The 18,587-nt window shown below is 39.4% G+C and overlaps 1 protein-coding gene across 4 annotated transcripts in view; it reads right to left on the reverse strand.

Moving 5' to 3' along the window:
- The window catches only part of GIGYF2 (GRB10 interacting GYF protein 2), a 97,140-nt gene that overhangs the window by 49,282 nt on the left and 29,271 nt on the right, over positions 1-18,587 (reverse strand). For 3 of the 4 annotated variants that reach the window (XM_087964831.1, XM_026684976.2, XM_087964829.1), the window contains exons 4-7: positions 16,453-16,548; positions 6,333-6,444; positions 3,840-3,951; positions 2,749-2,789 (exon numbers count right to left, since the gene is read on the reverse strand). In XM_087964831.1, the coding sequence (XP_087820957.1) occupies positions 2,749-2,789; positions 3,840-3,951; positions 6,333-6,444; positions 16,453-16,548 (361 nt within the window). The remainder of the gene's footprint in view (positions 1-2,748; positions 2,790-3,839; positions 3,952-6,332; positions 6,445-16,452; positions 16,549-18,587) is intronic. The other variant, XM_026685045.2, reaches the window with a different exon arrangement.

Here is an 18,587-nt window from a genome sequence, read left to right on the forward strand (position 1 = left end):
ATATTTAAATTTTACAGAAGTTCTAATATATAGATATGTACAATAAAACAAATGCAAACTTTCAAACTACAAGTAAACAGTCCTGATAAAATGTCACATGCTTCCAAATTCAAGTAGAAGCATTAATTTTATTTGCCTCAAATCTTTCACAATTTAAATATTAGTTAACAAAAGCAACTTGTTCTTGTAATGCAACATTAGCAATTTTAGATACTGTTAAAAGGGTTTTGTAGAAAAGTGCTTATGCTGAAAAAAAAATTATTTGGTTGGACAATTTCAGCATGAACAAGTACAAATGGCACTCAGACTTCAAACATAAAGTGATAATTCTAATTCTACATTAGTTTTACTAATCCCAGTTATACTACTACCTTGAATGCATTATTTGGAGATTAGTGCAAATAGCCACAGGTATTTATATAACTTAACTCTCTTACTGAAACTAGTTAAAATCCTCACTCAAGCTTGAAGTTTTGACATTATAACCTTCCAAATTAGCCTACTGTATGGAACTAATATGGGAAAAATTAGGAATGTGAATTCTAAATAAAACAGCCCACTAAATAATTAAAAGAGGTATTTTTAAGCCACAAAAGAATTCAGGATTACATCTTAAATGATTACATTTATTTGAAATTAAGATGATCTTGGATTTAAGACAATCCACAAAAGAAATATTGCACACAAAAATACTTCACATTGCCCAACTTTCTCATTTTGTCAAATAGGATTGCCAATTGCTACTGAAGCCAACAAGAGATTCCTTTCTCTAAAAATTTACATATGCAATAATTCTTATGGGTGTTTATATGTACATGATAGAAACCATATCTAATAAAGGGCAATGCTAGGATAAAAAAAAATCTTAAATAATCACTGATTAAAATTATTTGGCTGTAAAATATTTATTTTGTAATTTATATACACACACACACACACACACACACACACACAGTATTTAGCTTTGTTCGGGTATTTTCCCACGTCATACCAGAACAAAGCTGAATACCATACATGTAAGTACCCACGAAAACTTAAGAAAACATACATACATACATACATACATACATACTTACATACATACATGCATGCATACATATATATATATATATATATATATATATATATATATATATATATATATATATACACATACATATACATATATACACACATACACACACACACACACACAACACACATACGGTACATGTAGGCAAAAAGAAAATCAATTAATTTTATAAATTGAATATCTTATTTTATAGCCAAATAATTTTAATCAGTAATTATTTAAGATTCATTTTAATCTTAAAATTAAGTTAAATATATATACTTAAACAGAAAAAAAGGAACTGTTTCTGGAAATCTGGCTCAGCAAACAGAAAAATATGTATACCTACTCTATAGTAAACTCCACTAAAATTAGTGGTTTTCACTCCCAGATAAGTATACAGAGAACATTGCTATAATGGGGATAAACCTATTTAATTCATTTTATTCTATTGACAATGGGGAAGATATCTTTTTCCCCTCACAAAAAAGAAACAGATTAATAATTGGTCTCTATGTGTGGATTCAAGCACAAGGAAACATGCATACTTATTTATAAGTCCCACTGAGCTCAGTAACTTTTATTCTCTGATAAGAATGTGTAAGATTTAGCATGCTAGTTTGTTTCTCTTCATTTATCACCTCCATGTGCCTATAATCAACATTCTACCTTGTCATCAAAATTTTCTTCTGACTATTGTAATGTTCCTGATTTGACGATCTTTACTCGCCAACAGAATCTCCGCTTACCCTATATTTCAAAATAAAATTGAGTGGACTAATATAATTTCCTCTAACAGGAAATCAGTAATTTCTCCCTCAATCCTGTCTTCATTTCAGCCCCTTGTTTTCATTGGTTTCTTCTTATAAAATTCATTATATTTTAAAGTATTCTTGGATCTCCCAGTACTGACTTTCACACATGTATAATTATTAATGGAAAAATCCTCATGTATCTTTTAGGTGGTCTGTTTCTTGGTCTAGTATTTATTCTAGAAACTTTAGCAGTGAATATTTCCTTTGTTCAGTTTCTCAAATTATCATATATAATATTTCTCAGTTCTATATTTGATTAACAAAAATGCCATATGGGTTGAAAACTCCTTTTATTAGAACAACTATAGTAACAGAATCTTAAAAAGTATGAATGTGCTTTTCTCCTCCCTCGTTTTATTCTCATGTAAGGGCTGTTTGAGATATTTTCGTATGTTTGTTTCTTGGAATGGGGTCAATCTGTGTTTGTCTGAGCATTATCTTAGTAATGGGTTCTTCCTGTTGTCCTTCAAGATCATATTCTATTCCCTTTGCCTTTCCTCTTATTTTAGCATAGCTATTACTTCTGTGAGATAGATCAAGCTGAGAGAGAATGACTTGCTCAAAGACTTTCATGACTTAGAGATGTAAGGCACCCCAGTAATAAGAATCAGTGCAACTGTGCCCCCCAAACAGACTCTTCTCAGTTTTTTTTCAAATGACAATATACAATTTATTTAAAGGCTCCAAAACTTAACATTCCCTAATCTGGGAAGGCTCCAAATACGTGAAGTGCCCAGATGGGAAGGTTATTTGCACAAGGAAACGATATTCCTGGGTTGGATAATTTAATATTCAAATATATGAATTCAAATAACAACTCCTGACTACAGAGAATATCAACTGTTATACCTCTAAAGTTTTCAGAGAAAAGACCCTACATACCTGGTTCTTTTCTGCCTGTTTTTTCAAACCTTCTGTCTCCCCTAAAAAAATAGAAAAACAAATATACAATAATGCTTTTTTAAGGAGAAATACTTCATTTTCAAAACTTAAAAAGAAAATTCAAGCTAGAAATTCAAGAATGTATGGAGACAGAACAATGAAAACTGTTCTGGGGATGAACATTAAAACACTTTGCATTATATCAATTTTTTCAATATTTAGTTATATTAAACATGTTCTTAGAATTAATTCATATTATCAATACATTTATCCTACTTTACTGCACATTAATACATAACATGCATAACATGCATAACATGCTTGTTTCTCCTTATATTTAAATTATATATGATTCGATTATTTTCTCCCATAATGTTTTTCTCCCATAATATAATTGTTTGTTCCTTTGCACTACAGATTCACATGACATTTTTCCAATGCCACAGGTATTGAAACAAATCTAAAAACCTTTTGAGTCCACATACTGTTGTTTGTTGAATATCAACACAGATTTCCAGGATACACAGGAACTATTAGCTAGTTCAATTCTTGTTCATACTCTCTATGTTTCTCAGAAAACCATCAATAATATAATTTCTAAGGAATAAATTTTTTACATAATTCTCTAAATCACCAATATTAGATAATACCTTCTATTTTAATATACTTATTTAAGTAAATAATATTTTATATCTTGTTAAAGTGAAATATTTTACAACATAATCTGGATCTCGTGATTCCATACTTCTTAAGAATAATAAGAATCTTAGGACTATTTCTAAAATTATTTTATTATGAATATTCTCTGGGATAGGATCTGCTACCAGTGCTAAATCTAAAATTCATTCACTTCTTCACTTATAATTTGATCTGTAGTAAAATTACTCAGTATAATATACATTAAAAGTACAAAAGTTGTGATAAAATAAAGCATATTTTCAAAAACACAAATAGAGACACATTCTGATTTAATATTTTAAGAAATATAGTCTTAGAAATAAATTCCATCAAGGCATGAACATCAAAGCACAGCCAGGACTGTTCCATTTAAAAAGAAAACATTTCATTATAGTATATGATTTTAGAATTACCTTTCCTCCCAGCTCTGTGACCTATGCATTTCTCTGCCCCCTCCTCTTCCAAATCCACCTTCCACATCATCAAAACTTCTTTGGTAGAAAGTACTTTCTCCTCGACCTCTGCCTAAAAGATAAAACAGCTATTTCCTCATTACTGTACCTTTCACAATTTTCAAAACTGAATTCAAATATTATTTAGCAGATATAAAGATGAGACATATTGATGAGACATATTGAAAGGTACAAATGTTATATCCCCCTAACAAATTTAGTGGAGGAAGGGTATGAAAATATAGTTCATTTCTATCATCCATTTCATTTTTCTACACAAGTCTTCCTTAATTTGGTGCTCTCTGGATACAGGGGCTTAGCTCTTAGTAATGTCCATTTATTGAAAAGGCACTCAAATTGGGAAAGCGTGGCATAGATTCCCTATCTAACCTACACCCAGCTTATGTGATTTCTTTTAAATATTCTTCATATAGAGACAGAACTCTCAACTTCTTTTCTATCAATCTAGTCATTTGCTGAATTGAATATTACCCAGCAAACCTACATGAGAGACAGTCAACCACTGGGCCTTGACTGACAATTTATCAAAGAAAAGTATTTGTTGGCAGTGTGACAGTGCTGAGATCTCAGCACTTCTCTCACCATGACTATCCATTTTATTTTTATAAACATTTTCAATATATTACTCTTCCATTTCTCAAACCAAACATCTCATTCTTCTATCTCTGACGAAACAAGCAAGTAAAGCCAAGTCCTGTAACATCAACATGCCAGCATATAAAGAAAACTTTGAAATCAACTTTCTTCTGTCTGACTTGTAACATTTATTATTTATCTTTAAAGAATGATAAAGCATCTTGGTTATATTTGTGGTACTGAGCACAATATGAACAGATTTAAAGAAAGAGGCAAGTAAATAAGCATGGGTGAGGATGGTTGCTGATCAATCATAGAAACACTCCTTAACGTAGAAATAGGCAGATACAATTATGAACTGAAGTGAGCAAGGTGGTGATGCTGCAACTTCACAGGAACTGGGACTTGGATTTTAAGCTACATTTCTTTTCCATTTTACAAATATGTTACAACTTGTTAAGATGGTTTAGCAAATATTTTATTTTCTGCTGGAAATTAGAGAGAAGCTGTCCTATTATTAGGCAATCTGCTCCAAATTTCAGCAATTAAATACTTAGGGTGGACACTAAAAGCTACAAAAAAGGAGTGGGGCTTCATACAGCATAGCATTCGCAGGTTTTCACATTTCTGAACTGCCGATCTCTCTCAAAGAAGGACTTTGGGCAATGTACAACAAAATATCAACTTATAAAAACAGTATATAAAAATTAAAATATTAAGAGTTAAAATAGCAGGTGGCTGAACTCACAATCTTAAGGAACCTGTACACTTTGACAGGCCCAATATATTCAAACTGATTCCAGATAACCAGGCAAGACAGACCAGGCATCTCCCCTAGACCGGCAACAGTGAGAGCTAATGACTTTGGCAGATACTAAATAAATTCTTCTGCACACTCCTGAAAATGGTTCTCTGAGGGTACGGTTACATGAAACAAGGCTTCAAAATGGCTATCCACAAACATAATTAATGTGGAGAAATATTGTTGCTTACCACCAAAAGGTAGGCCTTATAGTGGCTTTAACCCTTATCTGGTCAGGTTCATCCCCTGCAGAATGCCAGTAACATTTCACATTTCTCTTCTCTCATTTCATCTGTCTTAACTCTTCCATAAACCACAGGGAGTGATCCAAAAGAGGGGATAGGTCACATAGGTACAATCTGATCTAAGGCCTCAGCCATCATCTTATTCTGAAGTGATGACCAACGCTTCAGATTAACCATGCAACAGACCAGTGAGAATAACATCTTCTTCTGAAGCCCATCAGGGTCTATCAGTTACTCGGGGCTAACTGATCTCATGGTCTGGCGTCTCTGTAGTGGATGAAGGTGTCAGAGAATCCCATGGTAATCAGGGTGAGATCTGACCATGACAAGGGGAGACCAAAAGTTCCCTCAATTTCAGATCTCATAACCACTGCTCTGACAGGAATACCAGATCCTCATTTGGCAGGTTTTAGATGACTACGCTATCCAATGAGAGCAGAAATAGTTTATTTCCACATTCCAACTGAAACATTTAAGAATATGTTTAAAACATTCCAGAAATAAAGCCATTTCATTTTATCTTCATTTCTAGATAGATCATATGTTTAATATTAGTACATTAGAACAATTGAGCATTGGCTAGAAACATGAATTACTCTTCAGCATTATAGTACTCATTTTTTTCTCATATTATATATTTTTAACTTTCCATTACAAATGTTAGGGATACATTCTCTGTATTGGCAATTTTTTTTTTTCATTTTTCTTTCATTCAAAATAGAAAAAAAAATTATGGTATATTTATAGCAAAAATATCTTGTTTAATTCTTTAAAAAACCCATAACATTTTGTTTATTTAAAAAATCTCACCTCGACCTCTAGAGGAACTTCGACCTCGGGGAGCCCCTACCACTGTTCCTCCTCCTCCTCGTCCCATCAATCGTAGGACAGCAGCACTATTTACAGAAACTGAAAAATTTCTCTGCCAAAAATAAGAAATAAGTAACAAAAACATTTCTGAAGATATCGTCAAATGAAAACATATTTAATACTCAACTCCAATATTATTCTGCAACTGAAAACACAATGTAGCACCAAATCAATATTAGAGAAGTAATGACAAGGCAGATGATTGACTGAACTATTAAAATGTTTTTATTAAAAATATTTTAAAGCATTTAAGACTGAAACAAATTAATGCACACAAAAAAGTAAATTAGAAAAGGCAGTGTATAGAAGATAAAATACCTGTAAACAAACAAAATTTATAATTATATTTAAAATTCATTGTTTCATTATTTGAATAATTAAATAATTGATCATATAAAACAAATTCATATTAGAAATCTGCAAATCCCTGCAAAACTTAAAATATAGCTAGTTTTATTAATATCACCATTATTTATCATTATCTGAAATAAATGCAAATGGTTTTAGTTTAAAAAAATGAAAGAAAAAAATACTAAAACAATAACTATGAACTGAAAAAGCTACTTGGATGAGAAGTGAAACGTCTTCAAGGAAAAAATAAGACCAAATAAACTTCAGCTGCCTTTTGAAAAAGCACGTTTGGGTCAACCATAATCTGGACGACTGAGAATCTCCACAGACTAAAATAATAAGTAAAAACAATATTGAGTGCTAGATTATTTGTACCCAAAAGGTGGTCACAGATGGTCTTGGACTTACAACCTTTCATTTAACAGCCATTTGAAGATGCAATGGCACTGAAAAAAGTGAACAAAGACTGGGCGTTGGTAGAAGTTACCATGAACGCCCTTTCTATCTATGCTGCGAGAGAACCCAGGATGGGTTGACTCCTTCCTATGATGTCATAGCTGAGTCTGTACTAAGATATAAAAGCCAGCCCCGGGAGAGACCCCAGCTTTGGCGAAGCTACTTGACAGACTGAAAGGTGTCTCTGAAAGCCCAAAATAAATACAGAAATATGTCTTACCCACTCCGGATGAATCAAAGGAGGGGCTGGACTCTCTCGCAGCATAGATAGAAAGGGTGTTCATGGTAACTTCTACCAACGCCCATTCTCCTCCATGCTGCATCAAGAGCCCAGGATGGGACATACCAAAGCTTGCATGTCCAGGGGCGGGTCCTCGTCTGGCTCATCACACCGACTGTGGAACCACTCGTTGAAGCACCCGTCTGTCGAAGGCTGCAGTCGTCGAGGCAAAAGCATCCAGACGGTAGTGTTTGATGAAAGGAGACGGGGATGTCCACGTGGCCGCACGACAAATCTCCTCCAAGGATGCTTGGGTCGCCCAGGCAGAAGTGCTTCTAGTAGAGTGCGCCATCAGACCTCGGGGAACCGGAAGGGCCGCAGCTTTGTAGGCCTGCTCAATGCAAGACCTGACCCACCTGCTAATAGTAGGAGAAGAGGCCTTGTGCCCCAAGTGAGAAGGGAAAAAGGACTTCCTGAAGGACGAAGTGCACTTAATGTATATTCTAAGAGCCTTCTTATGTCTAGTGTGTGCCACTGCCGCTCTAAGTCATGGTGCGGGAGAGGACAGAAGTCAGGCAAAACAATGTCCTGGGACCTGTGAAACCAGGTGTTAACCTTCGGAATAAATGAGGGGTCCAGATGAAGAACAACCCTATCATCGTGAAAGGAACAAAGGTCCTGTCTGATGGAAAGAGCAGCAAGCTCGGAAACCCTCCTGCAGAAGTGATGGCAACAAGGAACACTACCTTCAGAGTCAGGAAACGGAGAGACACTGTTCTAAGGGGTTCAAAGGGGGGCTTTGTAAGGGCATTAAGGACCAAATGAAGGTCCCAGGAAGGATACCTGTGAATCACCGGAGGGTGCAGGTTGGAAGCCCCTTTCAAAAACCTCCTGACTGAAGTGTGATGGGATAAGGAAGGAAGCGAACCCCATGAAAGGACTGAGGAGAGGGCCGCAACCTGCCTGCGTAAGGTGTTGGGGGCCAAACCTTTCTCCAGCCCATGCTGAAGGAAGCTAAGAACTTCTGCCAACTGGGCTGAAGCAGGAGAAAGACCCTCCCTGAGGCACCATCGGGAAAAAGCCTTCCAGGTGGCATCATAGATGCGCCTTGTAGAAGGTTTGCGAGAAGCCAGGATAGTGAGGATGACCCCTTCTGGAAGATCAGCCTCCTCTAGCCGCTGCCGCTCTAGTGCCACACGGTCAGCTTGAACCACTGGGGCTCTGGGTGGAGCAGGGCCCCCTGGTGAAGGGAGATTAGATAGGCAGGGATCCTCCAAGGAGAAGCCACCGATAGGTTGACCAGGTCCAGCAAACTAGGGCCTCCTTGGCCAATAGGGTGCCAGGAGGAGGAGCTCCGCATGTTCCTCCAACATCTTCTGAATTACTGCCGGAATGATGGGCAGCGGGGGAAAGGCGTAGAGGAGACCCTTGGGCCATCTGCACCAAAGAGCATTGGTCCCCTCCGCTCCCTGGCAAGGAAACCTGGTGAATAATCTGGTGACTTGGGCGTTTTGAGGAGTGGAGAAAAGATCCACCTCTGGTGTTCCGAATCTGAGGGAAAGATCCCTGAATAGAGATGGAGGAATGGACCATTCTGTCTGGTCGACTAGGCTCCTGCTGAGCCAGTCAGCCTGGGAGTTGTCGACCCCGGAGATGTGGTCTGCCGAGATCGATAACAGGTGTTTCTCTTCCCATAACCCCAGCCGTAGAGCCTTTCTCATGAGGGCTTTGGACCTCGTCCCCCCTTGCCGGTTGACATGAGCCTTTGCAGCCATATTGTCCGTAAGGACTAGAACATGAGAGCCGGTCACTGATTGCCTGAAATGCTTGAGAGCCAGAAAAATAGCTCTGAGCTCTTGCCAATTTATGGGAAGGGTCTGTTCCGATCTGGACCAAACGCCTTGAGCTATCTGGCCCTGCATATGGGAACCCCAACCCAGGAGGCTGGCATCGGTGGTTATCACTAGCCTGTCTGGGTCCCTGAACAGAAGTCCCCTCCAGATAGATGGGGAATGCCACCAATTGAGAGATCTCCGGATTTGTGGCAGGAGTGGGACCTTGATGGATAAGTGGCTGGTTCCTGCTCGTTGGTAGGGAAGCAGGAACCATTGGAGGGCTCGGGAGTGGAGCTGAGCCCACGGGACAATGCCATTACAGGAAACCATCTTCCCCAGAAGTTTGGACAGCAGCGACAGGGGGACAATTTGATGTTGCTGGATCTGGCTGATGATCTCTGCAAGGCTCTTTTCACGAGCTGGGGACAGGAAAACCTGGCACGACATGGTATCGATGACTGCTCCCAAGTGTTGCAATTTGGTTGTAGGAGAGAGCTGGCTCTTTTTGGTGTTGATGGAAAATCCGTGGCTCTGGAGACATGACAGGCTAATTTGCAGATCCCAATGGGCCGCAAGGATGGAAGAGGAAAGAATCAAAATGTCGTCCAAGTAGCATTGGATCCTCACTGGAATAGAACGCAGAGATGCCACCAATGCTGCCAGAACCTTTGTGAAGACCCTTGGAGACGATGAGAGGCCGAAGGGAAGCGCTCCATACTGGTAATGGGTATTCTGATAACAGAAACGGAGAAACTGGCGATGATGAGGCCAAATTGGGATGTGGAGGTAAGCCTCAGTGAGATCAATGGAAGAGAGGAGGTCGCCCTCCCGAGCGCTCTCTAAAATAGAATGCACAGTCTGCATTTTAAATCGCCTGTATTTTACAAATTGGTTGAGAAATTTTAGATCAAGGATGGCTCGCCACCCCCCGAGGCTTTGGGAACGATGAAAAGGCGAGAGCCCACATCCCTGTTGAGACGGGGAAACAGGTTGAATAGCCCTGATTTCAAGAAGGTGCTGAATGGCCTGATTCATGAGGGCTTGCCTGGAAATGTCCCGAGACACAGGACAGTTCAAAAAATTTTGGTGGGTTGGGGTTAGGAAGTCCAATTGTAACCCTGACCTAATAGTGCTGAGCACCCAGGCGTCCGTCGTTGACTTCTCCCATTTGGAGGCAAAGAAGTCTAGGCGACCTCCGATGGGTGGGGAGAACGAAGGATTACTTAGAGTGACGGAACAATCCCCTCCCTCCCGAAAGGGCCATTTACTAGCAGAAGGTTGTTGCCTGCCAGATGTTTCCGCCCGTTGGTCTTGGCGTTGGGAGTATGGCCTGTGAGAGCGGGGGAAGCGAGATGAGGTCTCCGCTCGGTAGGCAGGAGGGCGATAAGGAGCAGGGTGATAGTCGGCTTTCTTCCCAGAGGAAGAGAGAATTTTACGTTTATCTCTGGTTTCAATAAGGTTCCAGAGCATCGCCAAAAAGCTTATCGCCTACGAAAGGAACTGAAGCCAGCTTCCATTTTCGGCGTGACTCCGCCTGCCAATTTCGGAGCCATAAAAGTCTTCTTGCTGCTACAGAAGATGCCATGGCCTTGGATGCAAATTTGGCGGAGTTGAGAGTGGCATCCGCAGTGAATTCCGCCGCTGCAATAATCTTATTAAGGTCTTGGTGAGACCGAAGGTCAGAAGCAGGCAATCTATTCTGGAGTTGGCGCAGCCGCCATATGGATGTCTTGGTGAAGAAGGATGCTGCTGTTGAAGCTCGAACAGCCCAAGCAGCAGCCTGGTGATTGCGCTTGAGGGTCTGTTCGGAATGTTTATCATCCAGTTTCAGGATATCTTCTGGCTCCGTGGGAGTGCCAGAAGATGAGAACGAGGCCAGAACCGGAATGTCAACAGAAGGCACTGCCAGGGCATTGTCCAGAGCTGTGCTGACATTGTAGAAACGCTTATCTAGAGAAGATGGGTGAGGACCTGCCGAAGGAGAAGCGAACTGTTCCTTGACCATGTCGAGGAACAAAATGGGAGAAGGCAAAACCTCTGCATGCACTACAGGCTTGGAGAAGAGCGAATCCCTTTGGCTAGAGGGATTTCCTTGTGGCTCGGGAGCCACTTCCTCTGGCGACAGCTTGGCAGTGACCAAGGCCTTGCTGAGTAATGGTCTGAAGAGAGTAGGTTTGAAGATCAATGCAGAGGTTGTCTGCTCTGGACGAGAATCCTCTTCCTTTGAAAGATTTTGGTCAAAAATCTCACCCTCTTCACACTCTGAATGAGAAGAGTAACTATGTTCAGATCGTGAAGGCCTTCCTTCCTCATCAACCTCCTCCCATTCTGGTAGAGAAGAATGGACCCTGAGGTCCTGAGGCCTGTGTAAATCAGGATGATGAGGCAAGGAACTTATAGATTGAGAAGGGAGAAGGGCCTGAACCCTTTCCAGAGGTTGAAGAATTTGCTTGAAGCCTTCAGCAAATCCCTGCCTAATGGCTGATGAGACTACATCTTGGATATCCCTTGGTCTATGCTCAAAGGTAGAGACAGAAGGCCGAAGGCCAGCTGCTGTGGGAGTGAAGGTGTCTTCAGGCCTAGATTGAAGAGAAGTTCGAGGCCTGGAGGGAGGGGAAGGAGCATAGGGCACAGAAGCCTGTTGGAAATAAGGCTCAGATCTGCTTAAATCCTGAGGATCTGACTGAACAGCAAGAGCCTCAGGAGACCAGGATGGAGGATGGAAAGGCTCATAGATAACTTCTCCTCCCCTAGGAGGGCTTGGTTGGGGCCCACGAGTATCACCTGAAACATGCTGTAGTTGCACTCCCTTCTGTTGAATAGTTCTGCTGAACTGCCTCTCTAGAGCGGCATGTCTGCGCGTCTCTCCCCTCAATTCAGCCTGAGTTGCCTTCTTAGGAGATAGAGCCTTAGCTCTGATTTTTGCAGCCACCTCCCTCTGGACTGATTGGGTGTGTTGCCTATGTCTTTTTCTCCTATTGGGCTTAAGAGACTGTTCCACTGGAGGGGGAAAGCTCTGCCAGAGCCTTATCTTGCTCCATTGGTAAAATAAAGGCTCTTGCATTGGAAAGAAGTTTAGAAATTTTTCTATTAAGCCCCTTAGGGTATAAATGGCCCCCGGGCTTACAAAATGGCCGCTCACCTCGTGGTGGAAGGCTTGAATCCAAGATGGCCGCTGACTACAGGAAAACAGGCTCCAAGATTGAAGAATCGCTCCTTAGGCTATACAGAGCCCCGAGCGAAGTCAGCAAGGGAAAAACACAGCAACCAGCTACACGATCAGCTGGCTTGAGCTCTTATCAGTTTGCCGATCGTGTTTACGATCCCTCCAAACTGCAGGCGTGTGGAAGGTCTGCAGACGCTGCCCAGCTTGCCTGCACAGAGCTCTGTAAAGCTGCTCCCAACGTTGCAGGAGAGAGAGAGAGAGAGCCCTGCTCTCCTGGAAGAGCAGCTGCCCAGATCCCTGGGAGCTGCTTGAAGAGAGGAAAAAAGTACTGAAGATCGCTGGTGATTGCTATCTAACAGAACGTTTTCAGAGACACAGCTACTGACTGAAAGGAGCTGAGTCAAAAGCTGGGGTCTCTCCCAGGGGCTGGCTTTTATATCTTAGTACAGACTCAGCTATGACGTCATAGGAAGGAGTCAACCCATCCTGGGCTCTAGATGCAGCATGGAGGAGAATATGACTAGTCTTTGCACTTCCAACCTTCGCAACATCCCCTTGGTCATGTGATTAACTTAGGCATATATTCACAATGGTTGCGGCATGGGGGGGTGTCACATGATCACCATTTGTAATCTTCCCAAGGGGTGACTCATAAGTAAAGTCATTGGGGGAAGCTGCATGATTTGCTTAGTAGCCATGGTTATTAACACACACATACACATACATACACACACACACAAATACAACTTCTAAAGCTATAAAAGCTTCTAAAATAGAGTCTTTGATTCAGTGGTAGAGTACACACAAAAGAATTTAAAATTCAATTACCACCCCCCTATTAAAAAGAAAAGTTATTTAGAAACAATTACATATACATCAGGGGTCCCCAACCCCCAGGCCACGGAAGTGGTAGGAAAGTGTGTGTGCACAGCTCTACTTGTGCACGTAGTGGTGGGCAAGCATGTACATGCATGCAGCTCCATTTGTGTGAACAGTAGGTGCACATGCCCATTGCCTGCACAAATGGAGCTACACCCACTCCATTTCTTCTCCCCCCACTGTTCCGCAAACTAGAAAGGTTGGAGACCGCTGATATACAACATTTGGGTGGCTATATGATTATGATCTTTTTATTAAAGAATGACATAGAACAGTGGTGGGTAACCTTTTGGGGCTCCTGTGCCAAAAATTGTGTGCGTGCTTGCACTCGCACACTTACGTGCCAGCACCCAGAAGGCAATGTGCATGCCCCCCATACCCCCCTGCGCATGCACAGGCGGTCCCCCCGCTGATCCCTTACCTGCACTGCACCTCCCAGCTGATTTTCAGCACGTTTGAGTCCTTTTTCGGCCTCCCAGAGGCTTGAGGGAAGCCTCTGCAGCCTTTGCAGGCCCAAAAATGGGACTGTTTCGTCACTTCTGGTATTTCTGGAAATACAGGAAGTGACAAAATGGGCCTATTTTTCGGCCTCCAAAGGCTGCAGAGGCTTCCCTCAAGCCTTTGGGAGGCTGAAAAAGGCCCAAAAATCAACTGGGGGGCGCGTGCATGCGCAGTGCAGGTAAGTTTGCCTGGGGCTTGCGTGCCTGCACAAATGGCTTTGCGTGCCACCTGTGGCACGTGTGCCATAGGTTCGCCATCACGGACAAAGAGGAAATCAGCTACAGTGCTAATGTAATAGCCAATGTAATAGAAGGATTAAAGAGCTGGCTTGGAAAAAGGCCATAGAGTTCTTTGGCACCAGAATGGTGATATGAATGCATATATCATATAAAATGTGGTTCCCTTGATTGTGTAGTGTGGTACTCAAAATACTGGATTGGAATTAGAGAAATTTAGGTTCAAATCCCTATTCAACCACGGAGCTTATTAAGTAATTCCGAGCCAACATATGCTTCAGCTTTGTTCAGTTTGGGGATAAATAGGACGGCCCCCATATTGGTCTCTTTGAGCTCTTAGAAGATAACAGTAACATATGTTCCAGCAACATAACAATGCAGTGTTATGTTGAACAGTGCTGAAGTTCAAATAACCAATATTTTAGCATGCTTTGAAACTAACAATTAAATTAGTGTTATGTTAGTAAATTTTGAGCTCAATCATCCCAATTTTTCTCTCTCTAATATGCATGAAAAGAAGAGATTGGAAATGTGTTTTATAATTTAATTGCAATTTAAACTAACATCACTTTGGTATATATGATTCAGGTATCAAATCTATTACAGGTAGTCCTCAACTTATGACTGTAATTGAGTCCAGAATTACATTGGCAACTCGTGGCAGCTGTTGCAGTTGCAATTGTCATGTGACAACACTCAACATTTTTTGCGTATTTAGTGTGTATCTAGTGTGTATTTAATACAACCCTTCCTTATATTCATTTTGTAGTTCTGCTCTGGAAGTTCTTCAACAAGAAGTCAAGGCATTTGTTTCCAGAGTTCAGGAACATGGTTTCAAATAAATGTCTGAACTATGATGCTGGCAACTGTAACACTGTCTCAACAGTCTGATATTTTTTAATCAGATCAGCGGGTATACTAAACTTCATCTTAGAATCCCTAATGAGTAAAATATAGTAGTGTTAGGGAAGATTTATTGGGTCAGAGAAACGTATCCTATAAGAGTTAATCAATTATAGAAATGCTGACTTTGCTTCATAGGGCTATAATAGTGCTTTTTAATCAAGAGATGACTGAATGTTTTTATACAGTATCTGAAAATAACACATTTGAGCAACACTGGGAAGAACTGATGCCCTTTCCTTGGGAAGGTATAGCATTGCTAAGTTAATCAATACTTTTGATATCTCCAATTAAATTATTTTAATACACTGTACCTAAACCTTTCTTTAAAAACATTCTATAAACTTCAGCTGATGCAAAATTCTGTGACGGAATAGTTAAAACATATTTAAACCAGCAATACTTTAATACTGGCATTGAAATAAAATCTAGGTTTTAAGTATATTTTTGAGATCAGCTTTTATTGATTTTGACTTTCAATTAGGCTACCATATTAGGACAATACAACTCCAATGACTCCCGGATGGTACCAGTCCTTACATTTTTTACAGGCTGGTTCCCATTGGCCTATCTGTAAGAAGCTAGAAAACAATATTCTAGAATATATAGGAGTCCTCTTCCTGCAGTGAGTTGACCTTTTCAGTGAGATATTCATATAGGTACACCTTGATTTACAACTGCTCACTTTAGGACCATTCAAAATGGCAATAGCCACGAAACAAGTGCTTTATGACCAGTAAAACACCCCATCCATCACAAATGGTTGTGCTATGCCCAATAGTCATGTGTTTGCAAATTGGGCAGGTCAGTTTTATGACCTGTTGCCACATGCCATGATCATGTGACTGTGATCTTATATTAATTTTTGCTCCAAAATGGCTTATTTTCTAGTTAGGTCTTCATTTTGGGGGAAATACGGTTCTAAATGCATCCATCTAGCTGATGATCTTAAATGGAGCCTATTTTTGAGGTAGGGCTTATATTACCAGTGTCCTTAAAAATCATGCTAGGGCTTATTTTCCAGTTGGGTGTTATTTTTGGAGAAACATGGTGTATGTATTTGTATGTATGTGTGTATAATATTCTTATCTTGTACTTTATCATAATGAGTCTTATTAAGTAGAATGAGACTGTAAAATCAGAATTACCTTATATTTTTTTACTCTGTGGTAAATTAATAAATTTAAACAAGAAACTTTCTGAATATCTGAAAATGGCATTAAAAACTTCTTAGGTCAACTCATATACTTGGAATATCATTTACAATTCTTTAATTTTAATATCGGCCAACATGAAATTCGGTAAGTAACAGTAGTTGTATTTAGAATATATGGGAATACTTACTTTATTTTTAAATTGTAAAATATTTATGTAGTATATATTATCATGCATAATAAGGAAATATTTTATAGCTGAACTGGTTCTCTTCACCTGAATAGTAAATGTGCTATAATAAATAATCTACTATTAAATTCTCATATAAATACCCATTTTTAATTTTTTTTAAACTAACCTGTTCTTCTTCTGTAAAAGGTACTAGTGCCAAAGGTAGTAGGGGCTCCTCTTGTAGAATGGGTAGAAATTCTTTATCCAGAAGGTCTGAGGGTATCTAAAGGGGAAATTAAAAAAAAAGGAGAGGTTGCAGACCTGTAACAATAGATCTTTGAGTGGTCATCTACACCATCATACATATGGATTTTCGTACTGTACATCAACTTGTTGACACTTATTTTAGAACAAATGGAAAATTTGAGGGAAACATGCCCCTGGCTCCCAGTGTGCATATCCCAACATTATCCTATTTTCTCCTGAGTTCTTAACAACTACCACAGCAGATAAATAGGGAATAGAATCACCAACAGAAGAAAACATAAGCAATAGAGAAAAAAGTAGGTTGTGTAACTTCACAGATGACCACTCAGAGAGCTATAATTTCAGGTAACCAACCTATCCTCCTACTTTGTGGTCTCTGCTAACAAAATATGGATAAGTAGGAACCTTTCTTGCTGGGCAAAAAGACATATATATATAGGAAAGAAATAAGGTCAGGGTCAAACATGAAATATGTCTGTTTTTATTTGTATACCAAGTCAACAGTTTTAAATAGGAGAAGAGTTATGACAGAATGATTATAAAAGCTCTCTGGTAGAAAAGTTATGAAGAACATGGTTGCTGTGTTGCTGTCCATTGTTTCAGTGTTTACACTCTAACAATGGAACACTCAAAACCTGCCAGAGGACTATTTTGCAAACTGTTTAGAAAATATGACAAAATCCTATAAACATCTGCAATAGCTGGTATCTATAGCTTACAGAAAGATCTTATCTAGTTTAGACAAAAAGCCTTATACACCTTCAAATAGTAAAGAGAAATTTATAGTAGAATAGACAATATTGAAAAGAAGGATGGAAGAAAAATATCCAGATTCAACTGAAAAAGCAACATCATTTGGATGAGGTACTTCACTTGGTGAAGTACAGCAAATGCATGCATGCAGTACAGAACGTACTGGCAATGAAATGGCAACCAAGAATGCCAGGAAGCCAGTTCAGCAGTCTGAGATTAAATGTTGTTAGGGTTAAAGGGTTTGGACATAAATAGATTCAAGAGTACAAAAAGGTTCTCTTAATTGCCAGGATTGGTTACCTAAGCAAATATAGTTTGAGCAAACCTTTTAGAAACATTTAAGCTATTTGCTGAACATGGAAACCCCATCAACATAATAGGAATCTACGATGGCTCTTAAAGTCTGAAGAAAGGAACAGAAAGGCTGTCTGTTTGCAAGGAGAATAGAAACTGGAGGAAGTTTTGCAACAAGCAAACTGTTGTGCTTATCTGCAAAAGCCATAAAATAAATACATTTCATTTACTAGAAACGAATGTTAACTGCTGCACACAAAGCAAAACAGATTCTCTAGATCTTCCCGAATGTTGTAATAGGCCTGGCTAACATGAGAACCTGATACAGTTGTCTTGATTCATAATAATACTATAGAAAGCCTCTGCTGGCAGCAGAATACAAAATAAAATCAGTATTCTCCTTCTGCACTTATTCAATTCCTCTGGTTACAGAATTTAACACTCTAACATTTTTCTTTAAATATGAAGACATCTATCTATGAAGTTTATTGCCACTGGTGGATATTATTTGGCTTAGAAAAATGCTGATATTCCTCTTAATAATTAGATCAAACTACTTGAGATATTACTAATAAAGGCACAAATTGCACAGATTTGTAATCCTAAAATACATAAGGATCAGGCCTTCACAAAATAAGGTTACACAGAACAACTTGGGCACTACAACAGAATTGAACTAATCAGAAGGTATAGAGAACCTTTCTTACTACTGAGACTTTGCACATATTTATGAGCATTTGTCATTTTCATGAAAAAATGCTATTTATATATTAGAAATCATATCTAGTGAGAACTCTGTTTCTTCAAACACTATAACTATCAGAAGTAAAAGTCAGAGGAGATAATAAGGAACACTCCCAGTGTGATTATACTCCGCTGCTGCATTAAAAAAAAAAGAATAGGAATTTAATCCCCAGAAGAAAATCATCAATTTAAAGCAAATTAAAGCACACTGAATTCAAAGTCAAGTGAATTGGCTGATCATTGAAGTATATATGAAGAGTCCTG

The sequence above is a fragment of the Notechis scutatus genome, chromosome 4 (assembly GCF_049901735.1).
Source record: "Notechis scutatus isolate UNSWTSFEM ecotype Mainland chromosome 4, rNotScu1.2, whole genome shotgun sequence".
Taxonomy (NCBI): domain Eukaryota; kingdom Metazoa; phylum Chordata; class Lepidosauria; order Squamata; family Elapidae; genus Notechis; species Notechis scutatus.